Source organism: Chiloscyllium plagiosum, unplaced genomic scaffold (genome assembly GCF_037043375.1).
Source record: "Chiloscyllium plagiosum isolate Xiang-an unplaced genomic scaffold, Cpla_swu_hap1 HiC_scaffold_40, whole genome shotgun sequence".
NCBI lineage: Eukaryota > Metazoa > Chordata > Chondrichthyes > Orectolobiformes > Hemiscylliidae > Chiloscyllium > Chiloscyllium plagiosum.
In genome coordinates, this window is record NW_028270178.1 from 17,771,732 (window position 1) to 17,796,698 (window position 24,967).

Consider the following 24,967-nt stretch of genomic DNA (forward strand, 5'->3'; position numbering starts at 1 on the left):
AAGGAAGAAGAAATTCTAAGGCGGTGAGGGAAAATGAGACAGCTTGACACAGGGTAAAAGGGATACTCTTGAAGGGGAAAGAGAACTGATCAAGCTCAGATCTTTTCACTGCAGTAAAGTAGACCATATGCAGTCGCAGTGTTGCTGGTTTAAGAAAAGCACTGGGATGACAGATGTCGGAAAACAGGATAAACCAATGGGTTTTATTGAAGTGTTGAAGGAAAGCACAGTGGAAGCTAAAAAGTTCCAAACCAATCCACAAGGTACTCAGGATTGGTGGAGAAGGAAGATCCACATCACCTTAAACAACTTTTTTGTCGAGGGCTTGGCTCACTCGTATATGCCAGAAGGTTCAGCTAAAGACATGATAATTATAAGAGATATGGGATCAAGTCAATCGTTGGTGCTGACTGATGCAGAGATATATAATTCAGAAGGAGTATTGTTGAAACCGTGATAATATGTGTAATTTAGAGTGGGACAAGCAGTGTCCAATGAATTAAAGTGAGGTTGGATTGTTTAGTGAAACGTGTTGCAGTGGTGGTCGGTGAAATAGAGAAATTCTCAGTTTCAGAAATAGAGATTATCCTTTATAATAATGTAGCTGGATCACAGCTGATAATGCTGCCGACGGTACTTGGGAAACCCGGGGAGAATCAGATAACTGACGTGCTACTGGAAGTAAATCCCCGGATTGTTCCTGACTGAGTGGGAGCAAGGTCACAAAGTCATAGGCTGAGACAGGAAGAGAAATCAAAGAACAAAGATACAAATGTTGAAATTCAATTTTCAGAAGCTACATTTGATCACATATCGCAGTTATAAAGGATACCGAAGAAGGCATTTTGTGTGCTTTCCTTTATTTTTCACAGCTGAAAATGTTTTGCTGGAAAAGCTTAGACAGGTCAGGCAGCATCCAAGGAGCAGGAGAATCGACGTTTCGGGCATGAGCATCGAAACGTCGATTCTCCTGTTCCCTGGATGCTGCCTGACCTGCTGTGCTTTTCCAGCAACACATTTTCAGCTCTGATCCCCAGCATCTGCAGTCCTCACTTTCTCCTTTATTGTTCACAGCATCAAGTACAGGAGTTGTGGCTGTCATGTTGTGGCTGGACAGGACGCTGGTTCGGCCACTTTTGTAATATGGTGTGCAATTCTGGGCTCCATCCCAGTGGAAGGATGTTGTGAATCTTGACAGCGTTCAGGAAAGATTTACAAGGATGTAGCCAGGGTTGAAGGATTTGAGCATCAGGGAGAGGCTGAATAGGCTGGGGCTATTTTCCCTGGAGCTTCGGAGGCTGAGGCGTGACCTTATCGAGGTTTACAAAATCATGAGGGGCATGGGTAGAAAAAATAGACAAAGTCTTTTCCCTGGGGTGGTGTGTGGGGGAGTGGGGTTCAGAACTAGAGGGCAAAGGTTTAGAGTGAGAGGGGAAAGATACAAAAGGCACCTGAGTGGCACCCTGTTCATACAGATGTTCGTGCATATCTGGAATGAGCTGCCAGAGGAAGTGGTGGAGGCTGGTACAATTACAGCATTTAAAATGCATCTGGATGTGTATATGACTAGGAGGGGTTTCGAAGGATATGGGTCAAGATGACAGTGTTGCTGGAAAAGCACAACAAGTCAGGGAGTTTCCGTGGAGCAGGAAAATCGACGTTTCAAGCAAAATCCTTCATCATGAAGCATCCTTTGGAGGATTTTTGCCCGAAACATTGATTTTCCTGCACATCGGATACTGCCTGACTTGTGCTTTTCCAGCACCACTCTAATCTTGATCCTAATCTCCAGCATCTGCAGTACGCACTTCTGCAGAGATGGATATAGGCCAAGTGATGGCAAATGGGACCACGTTAAGTTAGGATATCTGGTCGGCATGGAGGAGTTGGCCTATAGGGTCTGTTTCCGTGCTGTACATCTCTATGTCTGGTTAACTCTAAATGGTTGAGAGCAAAAAATAATAAACTAAGGTGGAAAAAGTGGATGTTTTTAGTTCAGGGAAATTAAATAAATTCTAACAGAAAGATGAAGAAAACGATGCAACTGCAACAAACAATTTTTCACAGAAGAATCTGAAAATATCCAGGATGTCACTAGGTTAAAATGACATATTACTGAGGAAGTGGAGACCATCTCATATTCAGACAGCTGAAAAATTGGTGGAAGTTCATGAAGTGGGATTACTGGTGGATTATAGAAAGGAGATGTTGCGGTTGGACCATGAAATAATGGTGAGGGATCTTTTGCGAAAAACAAAATCTGAAGCCAAAAAGGCCCCCCATAAATTTGTTGGTCTGAACTACATATGGATGTGGTTGAATTTTGAAGGTCATTTCATACATATCAGATAATTGGAAAATTGCAATCATTATTAAACCCAACACTCTTAATATTCATTCGTACATTTCAGGAAACGTTTCAACATTTGTAATCACAGAGGATGCACACCTCAAAGAAAACTTGAGAATCTGTATTTGTTGACCCTCATGGATGTGACTACTAGAGTTCCAGAGGCAATTCCATTACGTAACACTTCAGTCAAAAGAATTGTGGAAAAGTTACTTGATTGTTTTTCCAGATACCGTCTACATGCAGAGATACAGTAGGATCAAGGATCAAGTTTTATATCAATGTTATTCAAAGTTGAGGACAGTTTCAGAATAAAATAATACAAATAGACAGCATACCATTCAGAATCTCAGGGGGTAATTGAATAATGGCAGCAAATATTAAATACCATGTTATGGGCTTCTGGTTAACAATATTGTGAGGATTGTGGTAAAGGAATTTCATTTGTACTTTTTGCGATCAGGGATGCACCGAATGAATTAACTAAATTCAGTCCATTTGAATTATTTCCTGGGTATGAGTTGAGAAGTCCAGGAAATTAATTAATGCGATTTTGATAAGTCAGAATTCGGAGGCCACATATTTAGACTGTGTGTCAAATTTTAGGGAAAAATTAATGAGAGCGGGGGAGTTGACTCGACTGCATTTAGACATTAACACACCATGTGATGGAAGAGCATGTAGACAAGAAATCAATAATTCACAGCTTTACCTGTGGAGGTAAAGGGTTAGTGTTATCTCAGTGGTAGGTGAAACTTTGAAGGCACCTTTAGGTAAGTGCTTTCAAATCAAAAGGAAAGTGAGTGACCTGAATTAATGTAAGGGATGCCAAATAGAAGTACATCTCAGAGACCAGGCTGTGCAAATCTGCTCAACTGATATTGTGAATGTGAAGGGAAGCAAAAGGAGAATGTGTTCCTGGATACAACAGGGAATGTGGAAGCAAGTTAAGGAGATTCTGAAATTGGCACTCCTCAAATTTAATTGGATGATGAGGATATTCTGAAATATTGGAGTGAATTATTGTGTTACGTTGCAGAGGAAAATCGGGACGACCTGAAAGAGTGGTGATAATCGCATGGTGAGTTATGTGAGAATCATCTGGCAAAATATTGGCTGATTGCGCATGATGTAGATATATCTTATAAAGACAATATAACCGAAGTAAGTTGCAGAGAGTGGAGTTCTCTGTGCGGTATCTTATCTGATCGATTCGCCTTCTCATTTTACAAACCTCCAGAATGTCAGCCCTCAGCCTCAGATGCTCCAGGGAAAATAGTCCCAGCCTATTCAGCGTCTGTCTTTAGTGAAAACTCCTCCAAACCTGGCAACATCCCTGCAAATCTTTTCTGAACCCTTTCAAGTTTCACAACGTCCTTCCGATGGGAGGGTGATCTGTAGTGATGTCAGTGTCGCATGAACATGGCGAGATGATTGAAACATCCTTGGAGACTTTTTCTCAGAAAATTGAATTAATTTTCAGAAGAACCATTCTAAAATTAAGAAGGAGACTTTGAGTTTGTTGTTGGTGTTGCAACGTTTCAACATTTATATTGCCAGTAATACATCTGAGACGATTGTATATCCTTTTACATTAATTCAGAGATGAATTTCCACATTGTTTCGCTGGTCGTTATCATTTTGGCCATTCAGATAGAAAATTATACACGTGACAGGAGGATACAACGCAATTGCTGACATACTGTCCTGACCTTGATGAAGGACTTCATCTCTCTCTGTCATCCTCTCTCTCTCTTCCCTTCTCTCACTCTATCTGTGTGTGTGAATTCCCCGTTGTATCTTTCTCTCCCTCTCTCTCTGACCTCCTCTCCCCCCCCCCCCCCCCCCCTCTCTCTCACACAGACTTCTTCTGCTTCTCTCTCTTCCCCTTCTGTCTTGGTCTCGCTCTCTCACTCTTTCTGTCTTCCCCTCTCTCTATGTGTGTGTTTCACTCTGTCTTCCCTCTTCTCTCTCTGGCTTCCTACTCTCTGTCTTCCCCCACTCTCTCGCTCTTCCCCTTTGACTCTCTGTCTTCCCCGTTGTCTCTGTCTTCAGTCTCTCTCTCTCTCTGTTTCTTCCCTTTTCCGACTCTGTCTTCCTCACTGTATGTGTCTCCCTGTCTTCCTCTCTGTGTCTCACCCACTATCCTAACACCATGCCCAGTGAATTGTTCCTCTCTCCCCATGCAGTGTCCTTTCTGCTTGTGAAACGTCCACCTCTTTGTCTCCTTCCTGTCCTACAGTGACACCCCCCCATCAGCAGGGGGAGAATGAGGTACATGTGCTTGTGGGAACCCCTCCCCCCTCACTAGACAGCAAATACTTCCAGTGTGCCAGTACTCCCTGCGCCCTCCACACGAACATTATTTGCCCCTCCCCTGATTTTTCTGCCCCTCAACTTGCAGTACCCACTAGTTGGCATCTTGCCATTTGCCCCCACTTCTCACTCCAATGAGCAACTTCCAAATGCCAAATGCCAAATATCCCGACCACCCGGTCAGTGTTATAATCCAGGATCAGACCTCAGAATCAATGCGACAGTTTGTTTAGGAATTTCGCTTTATTGCAGACAGATTGTCACAGAATTACAATGAAAATAAGCCATATGTTTTTTCAAGTTTATATAAATAAGCTAAAATTTAACCCAGACTTAGAAAGAGAGAACCATCTCACGTGCACATATCCGTTTCTCTTTCCATTCAGTTATTTTGAGTTTATTTGGACTGGGAACAGGGACTGCAGTTTCGAAATAACAGAATGTACCACAAAGAAATCACAATTTTTTTGTTTTAATTGAACGTCAGTAAACTTTCTGACACAATGTGCTCTCCATCCACTACAGGGCAGACTATTTGAACTTTACGTGGAGCAGTCAAACAGGTTACTTCATAATGAAAGACTGAGCAGATTTCACTCTGGCAAAGGTCATCGTATCATTGGATTTAATGGCTGCTTTGAAAGAAGAAGTTGTCATATTTTGATAAAGACGAAAGTGGCGAGAATATTTAAAGATCTTTAAGATAATAATGTGAAACAAACCAAATTGAATTTCGGTAAAATTAAAGCTTGTGAAAAGCATATATTCAGCAGACATCAGTTTAACTCAACACATATAACAAAAGATCAAGGAAGACTTCAGTCTTGTGAAGATCGGAATGAAGGATTATGCAAGAAATGTCGACTCTCATGTTCCTCAGATGCTACCTGACCTGCTGTGCCTTTTCCAGTGCTTCACTTTATTGATGCCATTAATGCGTTCTTTGAAAAGGAGAAGGGTAACAATTCCCACTATTTTATATCATAACGAATCTCAAGTGATGGGAAGTCACAATGATCACTAAAGTGGAAATCTGAACCAAAATGCAATTTGATAAAGTTACAGGTTTAGAAAACAATGCCTTTAAGTGACATTACTTTAATGCAACAGTAGTTCTCCATGTGAATGCTGCTTGATTCACTAACAAAAATGGTCAAGAACATGATTGGAGGTCACATTAAGAGGGAAAAAGGTCTGACCGAAACATGTTAAGACGATGGCAGACCTAAAGCAGAGGAGGATGTTAAGACACAGGAAGAAATTGTATCGACTCAAGAAATTATAAGGCAGGATGTTGTCGCTGAGTGCTGTGTGCACTTTATCTATTATGAACAGATAGCGAAGGATGTGGTTTGATTCACTTTCCCATTCGCTGCAGTGTATACTGTCTACAGCATGCACTGAGGGTTCTTCAGACACCTGGCAAACCCATAACAACCAACATCTAGAAGGACAAGGGCTGCAGATACATGGGAATGCCAACCTCTGCAAGTTGTCCTCCAAGCTGGTGACGATTCTGACTTGGAAATATACCCCCCGTGGCCTTAGGTTTGTCAGGGAGTGAATTCCAGGAATTTGACCGAAGGGCATTGTGTGTCGACCAGTTGTACATGGACAACAGCAATTCAAGAAGTCAGCTCGACATCACCTTCTCAGGGGGACAAGTAGGCACGCTGGGGAACTAAGAGAGGATAAAGTTACTGGGATGCAATTAACACTTACCCTGGTTCAGAAGAAAGAAAGAAATGTGAAATATAATGATTGTGGTGTACAGATTTCCTGTTGCAGTACTGAAATTTGTCAATGAGCAAGGGAAGAAAATAGGACTGATTATCACATTATGCAAGAGGTTGGAATTAGTACTCTTATTTCCATCATCAATTGGAAGCAGAAAGAGTCTTTATTTAAACAGAAATTTCAATTAACTGCCAGGAAGAATTCTGAAGTAATATGCTCTGAACCCACTAGAGGGCAGATTAGGATCAAGGGGATTGCAACTTGACAAGAGATCAGAACAAAATTACATTCAATGTTTGCATTTAAGACAAGAAACGACACTCATTTTCCCAACATTTTACATCTTGATGGCGCATACTGTAATGAGAAGGAGAAAAGAGCCGTAAAGTAGCAATTACATCATTTGGATACAGCATTTGGATACAGTTACAGATTAATGGGAGGAGATTTTCAACTGGACGTTAATTTACTGAAACATTCTTTATGCGCCCAATTTTGACTTGATCTGTGTTTCAACCCAATTAAAGCTAACTGCAGAAAATGCTTAGTGATAACATTAAGCATAAAACAAGAAGACCTTGAGACATAGGAGCCGAAATGAGGCCATTTGGCCCATCGAGTCTGCTCCATCATTCTATGCTGGCTGAAAGGTTTCTCAATCCCATTTCCCCACTCCCCGCCCCCCCCGCCATAAACTTTTCTTTCTGCTTGACAATGTCAAGAACGTATCCATGTCTGCTTTACATATACTCAATAATCTGGCCAGCACAGCCATTTCTGGCAGTGTGTATGGCTGGGATGGAATTAGACTTGAGTGCAGGTCAGAGCAGGGTTACCGGATTGATTGCAGTGATCAGGAGTTTGTCCTGTGAAGTGAGATTGAGCAGTTTAGGCAGGCGCTTTAAGGATTTGGGAAGATTGAGAGGACGTGTAACTGAGGTGTACATGACACACATAAAGCTTGAGGAAACAGACTGGATACTCAACACCTTCTTGCTTCCATTCTGCCACAATGTCATTCTGAGCAGCATCGCCATGGCTGTCCTTTCTAACAAAATTGAACAGAATGAGGTGATGCTGCTAATTGCATCTGTGTGAGGGACTAACCCAATTTGTCCCATTCATTTCCTTTGTACGGATAGCTCCACATTCTGTCAAACATTGTAACTACTTTATCAGTAAAATTGGAAAGGAACATTACTCATTGCTGGATATCAATTTACCCAGAGGTTTCAGCATATGCAACCTGATCCAATTTGATCCTCATCAAACTGCACTGGTATACCTTTTACATCTATTGCACACTACCAGTAAATAATTTTGTCCTTTTTAAAATTTGTTTGTAGGATGTGGGCACTGCTGAGGCCACAAATCAGCCAAGCAACTGCTGTAGAGCGGAGAGCTAACTGCCCATCTAACAAATTGTTCTCAAAGAAATTAGAAAATACTCCTTATCCAAGGTACATTTTCACGTTAAACGTACTAGCAGTACAAAGAAATATCACAACGAAGGGAGATCAGCAGCTGGAACATTGAAGACAGGGGGGAGAGAGAGAGATTGTGTGGACTTGACATTAAGCGAGTGTAATGTTTAATAAGTGTATTATTGAACAGCAATTGTTTTATACAGTTGGGGTCAGATAGTAAGTAGTTAAGAACAAAGGAGTTCGGATTTTTTCATACATACTGTTCAGTATTTAATATTAGAGAAAGGAAAATAAATTATTTTTTCTTTAAGTAGTGGGAATCTTTTTTTAGATTAGATTCCCTACAGCGTGGAAACTGGCCCTTCGGCCCAACCAGTCCACATCAACCCTTTGAAGAGTAACCCACCCAGACCCATTTCCCTTTGACTAATGCACCTAACACTATGGACGATTTAGCACGGCCAATTTACCTGTCCTGCACGTCTTTGGACTGTGGGAGGAAACCGGAGAGAATGTGCAAACTCCACACACAGACAGTCACCCGAGGCTGGAATTGAACCTGGGACCCTAGTTCTGTAAGGCAGCAGGGGTAACCAAAGAGCCACCGTGCCACCCAAACCAGCAGCCCTCCGTCACTCAATCGCATTGTAACTGATTACGAGATGAAGCAAGCTTTTCTGGGTGATTGTTTTTAAATAACAGAGGGCTTTGACCTGCTGCATCATAACTCCAGATTGTCACTGAATTCATATTCCATCATTTGCCGTGGTGTGATTTTAGTTCAAGTGGACAGAAGAGTTCCTGGATGCCTGGATGAATAGTTTAACAGCAGAACTACTGGTTATTTAGCTGACAACATGGGAAAGTGTGGTTGACCAATTGAGAAGTGCGATCAGCATGTTCCATGCATTACCATGGAGAATCCCAATACAATCTACTGCCACACATTATTTTACTGATATCACAATAATACAGAGTTCGGACATCTCCAATGCTTTTGCAAAAAGGATGTCCATGTTTCCAAAGCTTCCAGCAATAACAATTGGTCACATTGACAGTTCTCCTGAGAATCTTAAATTGGAAGTTAATTTCATGCATGGCATACTCGGGATTGTCCATTCAGAGCTGTTCAATTAAAAATAGCCTCTAACTTTGATATGATGGCCTCTTTTTTACAAACTCAGACCATTTTCATGCCACCAATTCACTGACCATTCTGAACCCTGAAGGGCTGTACTGTATGACAGGAACCATGGCATATGAGGAACAATGGGTCATCGCATCACTCACATTTACACAGCCCATGATTCACTTTTGGTGTGGCAGGTGGAGCATTCTTAACTTACCCAAACAGGTGAAAGCTGATAGTGTACATTATGACAAATGTTACTAAATAGATCCAACGCCTGTTTGTGTAACGATTCACAACCCATACTGCGAATGTTCCAGTGTGTGGGCAACATTCAAATCACGTTGACATGAAGGTGCACCTCCCGGGCATAACTTGCTGCTGGAACCACTGCTCCTGCAATTATTAAATTTCAGATTCAATCAGCTGGAGTAATCATTTTTATCTGTATTTTACCTGGGAGGAGCGGATCAGGAAGATGAGACAGAAACTAGACAGATGGGAGCAACGGTCGCTCTCCATCGCGGGAAAAAACCTGGTCATCAGGTGTGAGGTACTCTCAGTATTGTTATACGTGGCACAGGTCTGGCCTATCCCCAGAACCTGTGCTGCCGCAGTCACCCGGGCCATCTTCCACTTCGTGTGGAGATCAAAGATGGACCGGGTCCGAAGAGACACAATGTACAAAGACCGGTGCAATGGGGGAAAAAACACGCCCAATGCCACCCTCACCCTGATGGCCACCTTTGTGTGTGGCTGCATCAAGCTGTGCGTGGATCCCCGGCACGCAAACATCAAGTGTCACTACGTACTGAGGTTCTACCTGTCCCCGGTGTTGTGAAGGATGGGCCTGGCCTCGCTGCCGTGGAACGCTCCAAGTAGTTGGACCATTCCGTACCACCTGTCCTTCGTGGAGAAATTTATGAAGAAAAACACATTTTACCACAAGTCCATCAGGAAGTGGTCAGCATGTAGTGTCCACGAGACGCTTCGGGAAAAGGAGAGGGCGGATCCTGTCGAGCGGTTCCCTGAGCAGACTGTCAAAGCCATTTGGCAGAATGCCTCATCGCCAGAACTCTCCAACAAGCACCAAGACATGGCTTGGCTGGTGGTGAGAAGGGCTCTGCCTGTGAGATCCTGTATGCACGCCCGGACTCTCTGCTGCACCACACGCTGCCGTCGAAGCGGCTGCGGGGGGGACGAGATTGTCACACACCTCCTTCTGGAATGTGCCTATGCAGAAGAAGTCTGGAGAGGAATGCAGTGGTGTTTGTCGAGGTTCATCCCGAGCAGCGCCGTGATGCGGGACTCCGTGCTCTACGGCCTGTTCCCCGGGACGCACACCGAGACGAACATCAACTGTGCCTGGAGGATTATCAACTCGGTGAAGGACGCTCTCTGGGCAGTCCGAAACCTGCTGATCCTCCAGCTGAAGGAGTTGACCCCGACTGAGTGTTGCAGACTGGCACATTCCATGGTCCAGGACTATGTGTTGAGGGACGCGCTGAAGCTTGGGGCAGCTGCTGCCAAGGCACAGTGGGAAAAGACCACTGTGTAACATCTGCCTGCCTAAGAAGAACAGGGGGCCCACGTAGTCATTTGGGCTCCGCTGGCACCTCAGCTCAAAATGTAATGTACCGACCTGTAAATAGGAATGTTTACTCTGTTTTGGTATGCAAAGAAATGGAATGTTTACATATGTATGGCATGTCCAGTTGTATAATTCATCAAAGTATTTATGAATAAAGTATATTTTTGAAATAAAAAAAATAATTTTTATCTGTATTATTCCCTGTCCCACGGAAGAAAATCCAACTGCATCAGTCCCAGCCCCATGCACTCATCCACAAATATCCCTTTAATCCTAAATGCACCATCGTCCAAGAGGTCAATCAGCTCCACCCACATTGGTTGAGATGACTTTGAGATTCACTGTGCTGCAGATAGGGGGCAGGTTTGAGATGGCAAGGCGTTCTTCGTGATCTCAGCTGGAAAGAGAAATGAATTGATGTGAGATCAGAAGGTCTGCGTTTATTAGACTAGAATCCTCCTGCTTCATGTCAAGATAATTTGAAAGGTGCTCACACACTGTAACAAATTTCACTTGTTTTCTTTCATTGATGCGAGTAACTTCCAAAATATCATATAACCCAACAGTTTTCATTTTTTCTTCAAGTATCCTGTTTTCATTAAGAGAAAGTAAGATATGCGGGACTTATTTCCCCACTATAGAACTTTTGGAGGTCGAGGAAGGCAAAAGAGAGTGTGACAGTGTTAAAATTTTATAACTTTTTCTTTCGACTGAACAACATCAGAATAAAGGACAATGGGAATGTCAAAACCTTCTTCAGTTCTTCCCTGAATTTCCTTTGTGTGGCTGTATAAATGCACACGTTAGTGCATGAACTCAAATACATGAGCATGTAGCCAGTTTCAGTGGCAATGTAGGCAGGAGCTGTGTGATCACCTCGATAATGTGTAGCGTTCGTTATCCTCGAAGATAAGAAGCTCACAGCTGCTGTCAGCCAGAGAAGAATAAAACTTCCCGATATCGTGAAGAGTAAAATAATGGACCTTCTTCGACCTTCCATCTCTGGGTCTCTTTGACTCTCACTATTGCTTCCCCGGACAGCTCTGCGAGACCTATTGGCGACGACAATACGTCTGATGGTCAAGCAATTAAATGTGAGTAGCAAAGAAAATGGAAGCCAAGGAACACAAACACTTTGTAACCAGGAGAATGCTGTACCCCATGGTGAAGTGAAGAAGTTCAACTTAGTGCGACAGCCCCACTTTAAATGACCAATTGCTTGCTCAGGTTCATATGCAAACCAAAAGGGTATGTTCTCCAGGGAAACCAGGGCAGTGGTGATCACTATCACTGCAGCTGCTATTCTAACTCTGCAATACTTTGTTTTCAGCCTCTCGCAACATATCGCTACATATCGATCAAATGTGAACAAGACTGTGAACCATACCACCATTAACAGTGTGACTGAGCTCATGTAGATCATAAACTTACAAACTCCAGTGTAGGACAAAAACGAATGTGCAAAGTGGTAACTGAAAATGCGAAACGCAGTTACGTTGAAGATCATGACCAGAAAAGCTGCTGTTGCCATGGCCACCATGTAGGCAGAGGTACAAGTGGAAAGGCCGCAGTTTCCTCGAGAGAGAATGACCATTGTCAACAGGTTCGCTGTAAGGCAAATGGATAGAAGGCATAAGCAGAATTTCTCGGAATAAAAGCCAACAAACAGTGTGGTGAACTACTGAAAGATTTGCGATGCAGAATCCTTCAGAATGATAATATTGATTAAATAAATGGAGTTTGGAAAGTGCATTATGGGAAAATAAATCTCTGTATGGTGAGAACGAAGGGACTGAGTTGACTTGTTTCCAGCACGCTGACTTGACCTGATGAAGTAGCCGTGCTCTGAAGTTTTGGAATTTCAAACAAACCTGTTGGACTGGAATATGAGTGATGATGCTGCTCCTTTGACAAGGTTTGGTTGTATTTTTTTTCGGATGGTTGTGAAAACACAGGTCCTGAAAAGTCTGTACTTTGATGGGTTATAGGGCCAGTGTGATTACGGCAAACAGATATTGCCTCAGGAAAAAGACTTTCAAGTGTTTATATGTTAAAAAAAACTCTTGTACAATGAAAGCAAAATGTCCAGTTATCCCAGCTCAACATTTCTCTGGTTTGGTTTGGTCTGGCTGTTCACTGAAAGCATCAGGCTCTTCTAAAAGCTGCTGAAACCAAAGAAGCACATCCATGCTGAGACTCTTCTCTCTCTGACATCTCTCCTGTAAGACCCTGTGTTTGACTTTAATTTTTATGTCAAGGGGTGTTTTAGGGACTGTTGCAAGTATTGGTGACAACATCATTACATTGGGATGCTGTGTTGGGTTTGGTGACGTTAGTCAGTATTCTGCTCTCTTCTGTTTGTATTTAATTCGGTAATTAGAGTCACAGAGAGCTACAGGACGGACACAGACCGTTTGGTCAATACGTCCAGTCTGACCCAGTACCCTCAATAAATTGAATTCCAAATGCCAGCATTTGGCCCATATCCCTGTAAACCCTTCCTATTCATATATCCATCCAGTTGGATTTAAATTTTGTAATTTTACCAGCCTTCGTCAATGCCTCTGGCGGCTCATTCCACGCAGCATCGACGTGATAAATGTTGCATATTTGGTCTTTTTAAAATCTTGTCCATCTGACCTTAAACATATACCCTGTCATTTTACTCTATCCATGGCCCTCGGGATTTTATAAAGCTCGACACGTCACCCCTCAGCCTCTGACGCTCCGGGGAATACAGCCTCAGCCTATTCAGCCTCTACTTATATCTCAAAGACTCCAAACTGGTCAACATCCTTTTCATGTTTTCTGAACATTTTCAATTTTCACAACATCCTTCCAAAAGCAAGAAGAGCAGAACTCTTGTAAATAAATTCTGCTTTGTTTAAAAGTAAGTGGTTTGATCAGCTGCATCTCCTCTGTAATATTCACAATACATCTGCATAAAACAATGAGGAAAGTTAGAGTCTGGGCTAATTTGTTCCAGTGTTCTGATGGGGTCCGGCCTGATCCATAACATGTGGGACCACTTGGTTTGCCCCCTCCAGTCCAACAGCAGTACCTCCACATCATGGCAATTAACTCAAAATGTGTGATAGAAGCTGTCCTGAAAATGGATCACATTTATGCAGATACAAAGAGTGACAGCCAAATCAAATCAGATTTCCTATTCTTGCATTTACAACACAGTAAAATGAAGATGCTTAATGATCCTCAAAATTGACCTCAACGGTCCCTGAATAGTCTTTTCGAATCGCCAGTGTTCGACTTTTATGATTAATCCAATAAGAAACACCAGGCCTTTTGCTCAAACAAAAGACTAAACAATTTAGTAAACATGCCTTAAACCAGCAGAGCAGTTTTAAGCAGCAAAATAATCTAAATAATACCTCGGTTTTAACCCCAATCCTCTCTAATTATAACCTGTATTCTGACACCAAAACATCCGGACAAACACATTAAGGAATAAATGGAAAACATAAAAAAAAAGCTTGCTTAAACTGTTTCCACATTCCACAATATCACTGTCACCAGAGATTGTAACTTGTTGGGTTTCAGATCACACGGTGTGACAATACTCTCACTTCAAAAGGTTATTGTCTCTTGGTTATTTTTTTGTTTGTGCGTTGGGTGTAGGATAGCGCTGCCCGTCTGGCTACTTGAAGACCAATTCAGAAATCAACTTGTGATGCTTTTGGGGTATTGCTTTCCAGTTGGATCAAAGGGAGCAGTCTGAATCTGGGAGTGTCCAGCTCTCACTGATCCAGAGATCTGGGGTTTTGGTGTTTTCAGTAAATCAGAAGCTGTGTGGGGTCTCAGAAGAGTTGGAAGCTTGAGTGAATGATTCCAGCTGCTAATATCTGTGAAAACTTTCCGGCTGCTTTATCTTGCTGCATTAGAGAACTGTATATAAGAAACTGTGTCTGAGTATGCCTTTTTATTTGGTCTACTTATGGAATGTTACTGTATTGAAACAACTAGTTAGGAAAAGGTACTGTATTCATTATTTGGTTGTTTCCCAATAGTTACGTTGTTCTAAATTCCTTTTCCTTTTGTGTGTACTCATTTTCTTAATATGAGTATGAACATATCCTTGAACATTACACACTATGAACATGCGTCTTCTATTCCCTCAGCTGCACATCCGTGAAATGGTGTTTTATTTTGATTATCCTGTATTACAGAGATATTCACAGTATAAGAATAAATAGTAAGCCATTTAGGAATGAGATGAATTTGAAGTTCTTCACTCAGGGAGTTGTGAACCTACGGAATTTTCTCCCACAGGAAGCTGCTGTGGACAGTTCACTGGATATATTCTAGAGGGAGCTGGATGTGGCCCTGTGTCTAAAGCGATACAGAGGTATGGAGAAACGGCAGGAATGGGCTAGTGAATTTGTATATCAGCCATGATTCTATTGCATGGTGGGTCAGGATCGAAGGGCTAATTGGACGACTCTTGTACCCATTTTCAATGTTTCTGTGTTCTACCCCAAAGAGCATCGATTCACACGAATTTGTGAAAAAAAACTGTGTACACTTTTTATGATGCAGAGATGGAACTCCTTTGTTAATGAAAACTAAAACAGCAGAAAAGCTCGCCTCAACTCATATTTTATTCAAAGTGTGAGTGAATGGTTGAGAACTCCTAATTTCTTCTATTTAAAGAAAAATAACTATTTGTTTATCTCGCTCTAAAGTGAGCACTAAACAAAACTATTAACACACTGAGCACACTTCTTAAGCAATTCTTGTCTGTCCCCCAATTCTATAAATATGTGTTTCTATCATACACTTATCAAACATTACATTAACTTATTATCAAGTCCACACAATTTCTGTCTTCTCCGCTACCTTCAGTCTTCTGTTTGCTGATCTCCCCAGGTGGTCTTCTTTCTTTCTACTGCTTTTACATGGAAACATACCTTTTGATAAACAGTGCGTTCTAATTTCTATGAGAGCAAGATGGTGACGGGCAGTTAGCTCTCTGGCTTTACGGCAGTTGCACTGTGATATAATGGCAATCACTCTGACCAATTATCAACATGCCTTGCTTTTATATGCCCCCAACATCATTCCCTGTCATTAGTCCGATCTTGTCAATACAATAAATTCTAACTCAGTTCGCTTTTCGCATCTTGAGCATCATTTCAATTAATTGATTAATTTGGAATTACCGTCAAAACGGCAACCAAAACTCAGGTATCCATTTAACAGCCAATTGCTGCAAGGATCCATTTTGGAACAGCCTGTCTCTGAGCTGCTTTGTTCCGGCTGCTGTGGCTCTGTGGCTGTATTTTAAATTTATTTTAAAAATTCAGAAAACTCTTTTTAGCTTAAAGTATGCCAAGTAAAAAAATCACACAACACCAGGTTATCGTCCAACAGGTTTATTTGGAAGCACTAGCTTTCAGAGCGCTGCTCCTTCATCAGGTGGTTGTTGAGTATAAGATCCTGCAGCACAGAATTGGCAGAAAAAGGTTACCGTATGATGTAACAGAAATTACATATTGAAAAAGGCTTTAGGAAAGTTCTTGCATTTGCATATGAAGTAACTGAAACCAACATGCCCATTCCAAAAGATGGGGGACTTAACAAGCAATGCCGTTTTTTCTCAATATATAATTTCAGTTACATCACACGGTAAACTTTTGCTATAAATTCTGTGTCGTCCAATCTTAGACTGTACAACCTTTTGATGAAGGAGCAGCGCTCTGAACGCTAGTGCTTCCAAATAAACCTATTGGACTATAACCTGGTGTTGTGTGATTTTTAACTTGGTATACTTTCAGCTAGTGTTCCAGTTAAACCTGTTGGACGACGACCTGGTGTTGTGTGATTTTTAATTTTGTACACGCCAGCACAACACCAAATCATATCCTAAAGAGAACAAGGACTCTTTTGATCTTGTAACATCGCCCATCACTTTATCCCTGCTCATGTTGTGTCGCTGGCCCCTGTGTACCTCACGGTTACTTATTACATAGAATTCTTAAATCAAAACAGCTGGTGTAGAATGATCAAAAAATCAATTGATTGAATGAACACAAACTAATGTATGAGTACACAGTCTGTTGTAATGCAATTCCGATGAAGAGGGATCTGGGTGGATGCGTCGCTGACATTGGCAGGATAAAGTATAAAATCACACAACACTAGGTGGTAATCCGACAGGTTTATTTGGAAGCACTAGATTTCAGAGCACTGTTAGGAGAAGCTCCTGTTTCCAAATAAACCTGTTGGACTATAACTGGGTATTGTGTGATTTTTTAACTTTGTCCACCCCAGTCCAACATGGACACCTCCAAATCATTTCCAGGATAAGTTGAGACAGTGGTTTGTAAATCACCACACATCCACGGTTCATTGCTGGGGGAAGTAGAGTACAGATGCATGTAGCTTATGTTCAATGAGTGTCAGGCACTGCTTTCACCTCATTTGGAATATTGTGTTCAGTTGGAGGTACGTTCTAAAAGATGTGAAGTCACTGAGGAGACAAGGATCTTGTTAAAAAAATGAAGAATTGGTGCAGAAGTTGGATGTTCCGGCACTGAGACCTGTTCAATCCTTTGATGCAATCAGGACCGGACCCCCTCAATAGCCACTTTAATGCCGACTCTCCATCTCCCCTCAACACATGACTTACCAAAAATCTTCCTCCTTCCTTAAAGTTGTACATTGTCCCAACACATACTGCACACCACCGATGTGAATTGCACTGATTAAGTAAATACTTAATTAACTTCATTTTAAAACTGCTCTCCTTCATTCTAAAACTGTGACCTCTCATTCCAGATTGTCCCACGTGATGAAACATCCTCTCTGCAGCTACTCTGCTGATTCTGTTTCACATCCAATATTCTTTGAACATTTCTCCCCTCACTCTTTAAATGTCCCAGAGAGTATAGGATGAATTTTTCTCCAAAAGACTAATCTCTGAATTCAATTGAGTGAACTACCTTTGATCTGTGTCCAAAGTAAAATCATCCCTTCTTAGTTAATGGGACCAAAATAGTTATGCAGTAGTCCATGTTCAGACTCTGTCATGCTTTGTATCACTTCAGAAACATCTCTCTACTTTATACCCCATTCCGTTTGCAATAAGAGAGAATATTCAAGTTGTTTTATTGAATACCTTGCTCTCCCTGAAAAGAGGAGGTCGCTGATTTATGCCCACGAAAGTTGGTGAAAGCTCACACTTACGAATGTACTCTTATCTGAAGGACCGAATCGCCTCCTCCACCCCCCATTTAGATTACAATCTCCTCAGTATGGAAACTGCCCATTTATCCCCACACCGACCCACTGAAGAGTAACCCAGCCAGATCCATCACCTAGCATATCTTTACCCCTGACTAAAGCACCTAAAACTATTGGCAATTCACCTGACGTGCACATCTTTGGATTGTGGGAGGAAACCGGAGCATCGGAGGAAACCCATGCAGACACGGGTAGAATGCCCAAACCCCACACAGACCGTGACCAGAGGTGGGAATTGAACAAAGTTCCCTGATGTTATGAGGTAGCATTACCAGCCACCGTGCCACCCACAATTTCCATGTTTCAATGTGATGTACATACCTCTTCACTGAGCATATTGTTCGAAAGCTGTCACACAAACAGTAGCAGGGAGTTAGATATCCCTTTGTGCTCAGTATCATTGTGCTTAGTAATCATGTGAAATAGGTGAGAGTGACGCCACAGTGTGAGACAAGTGAATGTGTGAAACAACAGAATATTATTCACTTACCAGGAATGCCAAAGGCTGCGAGAATTGGGTAGAAAATTATCTTCATCTGAACTATTATTGACTGCACCATTCTCAGAGGTATGTCTGAAATGTATCCCGATTGTTGGCATCACTTTGCAATTTATCTGCTGACAGGCAATAGTCATTATTTGTAGAGCAATCTGTCCCCAGCTGAGGGCAAAATAAACGTGATGCAACATTATCAGAATAACGTTCACTGAAGAGATTTTTTGCCGCTCCATTTCACTCATGTGTCCATGAGGAGATGACACAGCTGAATAACTGATACACCTTTCACCAAAACGAACCAATGGAACAACATCACAGGAACTAATATTGGTTTGCACACACCCAGTAAGCCGTTGATCTCTGTCGTTATGTTGGCTTCCTTTCAGTTCTAGTCAACATGACAAATCATGCGCCATCCATTGCATCCTTCATTCAGACAATAACATGGGGCATATTTTTCATGAACATTTGAGTAATTGATCATCAATTGTGACCAGCATCATTTGAAATTAGCAGAGCATGCATGACCTGGATTTATTGCCATTGTTCAGTTCTCCTTTCCATAGGGAGCTGTGGGGGCAGTGTCCCTCTGTGTATTGAAGGCTGTGAAAGAGATATTCTTTATCAGGAGGGGAATCTAACATTATGGGGAAAGGGTGGGAAAATAGACATGATGAGTATCCAATCAGATATGATTCTATTGAAAGATGGAGCAAGTTTGAGGGGCCAAATGGCCAATTGCTGAACGGCTATTTCTTGTAGCTTTCTGAGATGGAACGTTCTTGAATTGCTGCTGCAACGAAACTAAGAAAGATAAAGAAATGACAAACACGAAGAGGTGAGCGAGATGAACATGATCAATGCAGAGCGATCCTTGGCGTGGAAAAGCCCGATATCCTGCATGTGATTGCTTCGATATTCGTCAGAGAGAAGGCGTTAATGGACTGTAATATAAATATTATAAATCCAAATAATCTTTCAAGAGCGATTAACTGATGAAGTTCAACTCGAAGTTGTGAGATGGGATATAGGTAAATAGCTTGGGGGAGACATAACAATGACACATTTACATTATTGCAGACAATTATGTCAGTTGTATAGACCAAAGTGTTGGCAGTAGTAACTAATGTGATTCCAAAGTTTCTATAGGACAACTGGCAAAATTGTAATTCAGATAATATAACAACGTTCAGCTCAGTTTCGATATGGAAATTCATTGCTTGATTCAAGTTCCTGACTCTGTTGAAGATGTGACTGTAATAGTTGAAAGGGCTAATGATGCAAACGTTGCATCTTATAAAATCTAAATGGCCCTGAGCAAGGTACCCCTTTGTTGTTTCAGAGCTAACATCAGACCGTGACGAATCGTTGAACGTCTCACAAGGTCTCGACCATTCTGGAGATAAAGATTGTACAGAGTTAAATCGTTCAAGGCAACTATTCCCTACATCCACCCTTGTCCCTCTCCTTTTCTCTCTGACCAGAGATCTGGGTGTAAAGGAAAACGTGACCGCAAAACTGTGGCCATCAAACCTTATAAATGTTTTCGTCCCAGTTGGTCGAATGTTGGGGTCGCGGCGAGGGGGATTGAAACCACCAAAATTGGCAGGGTACTGTGTGCACAAATAAACAAGAAGTAATGTCAAGCTAGCTGTGTTTGAATGGAAAGTGATCACTGAACATTGACAGCAGATCTGTAAAGGCCCAGGCCTACATGAGAGAGAATGTTTGAAAAAAGAACAACGTTCTGGTGCAGAGAAAGCTCCGAGAAAATATATGGGCAAGATATAAGCTTCACATTGACAAGCTCCTTGTATTTGATAACAGAACACAATATCTCCCTTCCCCATGATTTCACGTGCTCACACACACACACGCACAATCTCTCTCTCACATACACACATGAAAGCACACACTCTCCCTTTCTCTCATACACACTCTCTCTAACACACACACACACATTCTCTAATACATAAAAGACTCTCTCACACAAAACTCTCTCTTTCACACACACACACTCTCACTCATACGCACTCTCTCACACACATGCACATGCACACACACTGTCTTACACACACATTCTCCCTCCCATTCTCTCACACATACACCCTCCCTCTCTCTCATACACACTCTCTCTAACACACGCACATTCTCGAACACATAAAAACACTCTCTCTTACAAAATTCTCTTTTTCACAGACACAATCTCACTCATACGCACTCTCTCTCTCTCACACACGCACAATCTCTTTCACACACATACATATGCGCACGCGATCTCCCTCAGACACACACATTCTCTCTCCCTCTCTCACACACATGCTCTCTCTCTCTCTAACATACACACTACCATTTCCTGTTCAGATACCCATCCTGTGTAGGTTTTATTCTGCAAAACTCATGGTGGATTTCAGTGTTCTCAATGAGTTTCCCTCCAAAACTGCTTGGAGACACAATGAGAAAACCAGAATTGAAAAATAAAAGTGACAATGCTGGAAGAACATTCAGTCTACTTTTCCACAAACACACCAGGGCCATATTACAAGAGGTGGTCCTTCAGCATTATTTCGTGAGGCCCTGTCACAAAGTAACCTCTATTGAGACTGCAGTAATGTCTGCTTATCATAACAGGAGCAGATGATTATCACTTAGTCATCTTCATTTTATAATTTGTATTCCATGACCTGAGTATGAATTTTTCCCCACTTTAAAATAAGAACTACATTATTAATAATATATTTTTGAATGATTTTGAAAGTTGCCCTTATGTTTTTTGAAGAGATCATTACCCGTTTACTCACAAGCCTGTGCATTTATCAACATTGAATTTTTAAAAAAAAATGCAAACTGTGTGTTGCTGGAGAGGAATTGAAAGACAGTAATAATCTCTCATAGTGTTACCAAACGCCTTCCAACATTTCGTGTCAGAAGCATTTTCTGCAGTTGTGGTTTAAAAATATCAGCCTCCCACTTCTCCCCACCATAGCCACAGCAGAGATGTGATGGCGAGTGGGACGATTGATAACGGGGTAGCCAGTGCTGTCACTCTGCTTTTGGTGATAGTGAAGGCTAGATACTTTATCCTTGATTTCATCCTGGCATTGAGTGATGAATGTTGGTGTTCTCCTTCCGGGAATTGAATTTGTTTAGTTTGAAAAGGGCGTGCCTTGTTTAGCTAAGGCTATTCCAGTCGCTAAAGGTCTCCTGGGTAGGAGGATGTCACTTCGAGAGATCTACACAAAGTGGGGAAGGCAAAGCTTTTGAAATTGGCAGACTGGGTTCACCTTTGGCCGTGCAGATAGGAGAGAGGCAGTTACAGCAATAGCTTGACATTTATGATTCCTTGGAATGCTATCAGAATCATTGGAATTGGCAGAAATTCAATTGTAAAAGAAGCAGCCGGAACATGAAAAAGAAATGAAGCATGGAAAAGAAAAATAATCGAGCAGAGAAAAAGGGAGAAAGTGAGAGTTTTGAATTTCGGAGTTTGTCACCGAAAACTCAAGGTCGCCTCGTAATGGCGAATGTAATGTAGGAGTCGCAATCAGGACAATGATTGAGTTCAGTCACATCGTGGCGTAAGATCTGGTGGGGATCAGATTTAACACATCCAAGTATTGCGAAAGTTTTACAAGAAGGATGTGGAAGCTTTTTAATTTCATTTGAGGAAGTGGCTAAATAAATCAATTGGCCAGTGACCAGGTATTGTTAATCCAAACCATGTCGGTTGGTATAGCTAACGGAGCATTTGATTCACTAACAGAGAAGGAATCTGAGGAAGATGAGGACGTGAAAAATAGCTTAAGTGCATATGAGCTTGTACTAGAATTCTAGAGATAATATTTTAGGAATCAAAAGACAGAAGTTGGTCAAACATACATTAAGTTTGAAAGAAAGAAGCAGAGCAGATTTGATAGGTGGATAAGAGCATTCAACAGAGATCAGATTTCTGTCACCCTCAGATCAACGACTAATTCGTAAGATTTATTGGTCAGAGCATTGAGTATAGGATTTGGGGAGTCACGTTGCAGGACATTGGTTAGACCACTGTTGTAATATTGCGTGCCATTGCAGTCTCCCTGCTATAGGAAGCACGTTGTGAATCTTGAAAGGGTACAGCAAATATTTACAAAGATGTTGCCCGGTTTGGAAGATTTGCGCTATAGGGAGAGGTTCAATAGGCTGGGGCTGTTTTCCCTGGAGCATCGGAGACTGAGGGGTGACCTTATAGAGATTTATAAAATCGTGAGGGGCATGAATAGGGTAAATAGACAAGGTCTTTTCCATGGAGTGAGGGAGTCCAGAGCGAGAGGACATAGGTTTAGTGTGAGAGGGGAAAGATATGAAAGAGACGTAAGGGGAAAGTTTCTCACACAGAGAGTGGTGCATGTATGGAATGAGCCGCCAGAGGGAGTGGTGGAGGCTAGGTTCATGGCAACATATAAAAGGCACGTGGATGGGTATATGAATAGGAAGCATTTAGAGGGATATGGGCCACATACTGGCAAATGGAGCTAGATTTGGTTAGGATGATTGGCCGGCATGGAGGAGTTGGATCGAAGGGTACATTTCCGTGCTGTACATCTCTATGTCTCTATGACTATGACTCTAAGAGTTCAAAAATTCATTCCCTGAAGTAGTGAGAACTTGAGCAGAGAAGAGCAGAGAGTCACTGGTGGAAACGGCAGATGATTTTGAGTTGGTTCATAAATCAAAGTTTCACATCCAACATCAATTTCAATTGATGAAGGATAGACATTGGAAGAAGGAGAAATCGTCAGGCGCTAAGGGAAAAGGAGATCTCATTAAGATAATAAAGTTAGCTATCCTTATTAAGGAAACTCGTGAAGTGGAAAGACAAGTGAAAAAGCTCAGATGTTTTCACTGCAGTAAATAGGCCACATGCAGTCACAGTGTTGGTGGTTTTGGAAAAGTACTGGGAAGACAGATGTGGGAAAATGAGATAAATCCGTGTGTCTTGTTGAAGTGGTGAAGGCAAGTATAGTTGTAAAAGCTGCAAATCAATACGAAACCTGCTCAGGTTGGTGAAGAAGAAAGAGCCAGATCAACTTAATAATTTACTGTCGAGAGCATGGTTTCCTCGTGTATTCCAGGAGGAGCAGGTAAAGAAATTACATTTTTAAGATATACAGGAGCAAGTCAATCTTTGATGGTGAGAGATGCGGAGATGTGTATTGCTAGACACTGTGATAATATGTGGAACATACAGTGGGAAGAGCAGTGTTCCATGAATTAAATGAATTTGGAGAGTGTGTTGAAAAATGGTAAAGTGGTGGTCAGAGTAATAGAGAAATTCTCACATCCAGAAATGTAGTTTATTCTTCTTAATAATGTAGTTGGGTTGCAGCTAAGAATGCTGGCTATGGTACTTGAGAAACCAGTGGAGAATAAGAAGTTCCTGTTGAGAGAAGAGAGAGTCTTTAGCTCAGGAGGCTTCTACAAGGTGGTTGAGTGACGTGATTACGCCACAGTTGTAGAGGGTGAAGACATGACTGCCAAACTGGTTCAGTGTGCTACGTGGATGAAGTGAGAGGTCAACGACTCTGGTGTGTCTGGCTCGTATAAGTGTGGAAAGTGTGTGCACGTTCATCTACAGACAGAGCATATTGCAGCACTGATGAAAGAACTCGAGGACCTTCGGCTCATCCGAGAGAATGAGATCTTTCCGGACCGGACCTTCCGCGAGGTTATTACACTGACCATACCAGAAGAGAGCAAAGGAGAGCAGACGATGAGGAAGGCAGAGAGGAGACAGGTGCAAGAGACCGTGGGGGAAGTAACTGTCAGGAACAAAATGAATCTTTTGGAAACAGTAGAGACAGACGACACTGCCAGTCCACGAGGTGGCCAGGTCTGTCAATCAAAAGTTGGCACAGAGGCAGAGTGGAAGAGTCGGACATCGCACAGAGCTGTGGTGATAGGGGAGTCCATAGTGAGAGGAACTGACCGGGGTTTCTGTGACAACAGGCGGGATTTAAGGATGGTGTGTTGCATTCCTGGTGCCAGGATTAAGGACATCGCAGACAGAGTGCAGGAAATCTTCAAGGGCGAGGGTGAAGAACCAGAGGTGGTGGTACATGTCGGCAAAAATGATGTCGGGAAGAAGAGGAGCGACATACTACAGCGGGACTTAAGAGAACTAGGAAGAAGGCTGAAAAGCAGGACGTCCAGAGTGGTTATCTCCGGTTTGCTTCAGTTCCTCGGGCTGGTGAGGCCAGAAACAGGGAGATAATGGACTTGAACGTGTGGCTGGGGAACTGGTGTAGGAAGCAAGGATTTAAATTCTTGGATCACTGGGGTATGTTTTGCGGTAAGTATAAATTATACAAAAGAGACGGTTTGCACCTTAATAGGTTAGGGACCAGTATTCTGGAAGGCAGGTTTGGTACTGCAACACAGCTACATTAAAACTAAGTAGCGGGGGTGGAGGGGAAAAAACTGCATGTTTAAGAAGGAAATTGAAGGGAAAGTTAGAACAAGGGAAGTCAAGAAAGACTGTATCAATGAGGCAGAAAACTCAAAAAGGGATCATGCCGTAAGGCTGAGTGAAATAGAGGTTGATAGGAAGGGTGATGGCAGTAACAAATTAAAAATACTATATAATGAATGCACGAAGTATTAGAAATAAGATGGATGA

General features: G+C 42.1%; 1 protein-coding gene across 1 annotated transcript; it reads right to left on the bottom strand.

Annotated features, from left to right (window-relative positions):
- Nucleotides 1–11,241: 11,241 nt before the first annotated feature.
- Nucleotides 11,242–18,370, bottom strand: LOC148138360 (uncharacterized). The gene is made up of 2 exons (XM_087981650.1): nucleotides 18,301–18,370; nucleotides 11,242–12,158 (listed from the first exon to the last, which is right to left on the bottom strand). Exons 1-2 carry the CDS (start codon nucleotides 18,368–18,370, stop codon nucleotides 11,242–11,244), a joined length of 987 nt encoding a protein of 328 aa, XP_087837776.1.
- Between the last annotated feature and the right edge of the window lie 6,597 nt (nucleotides 18,371–24,967).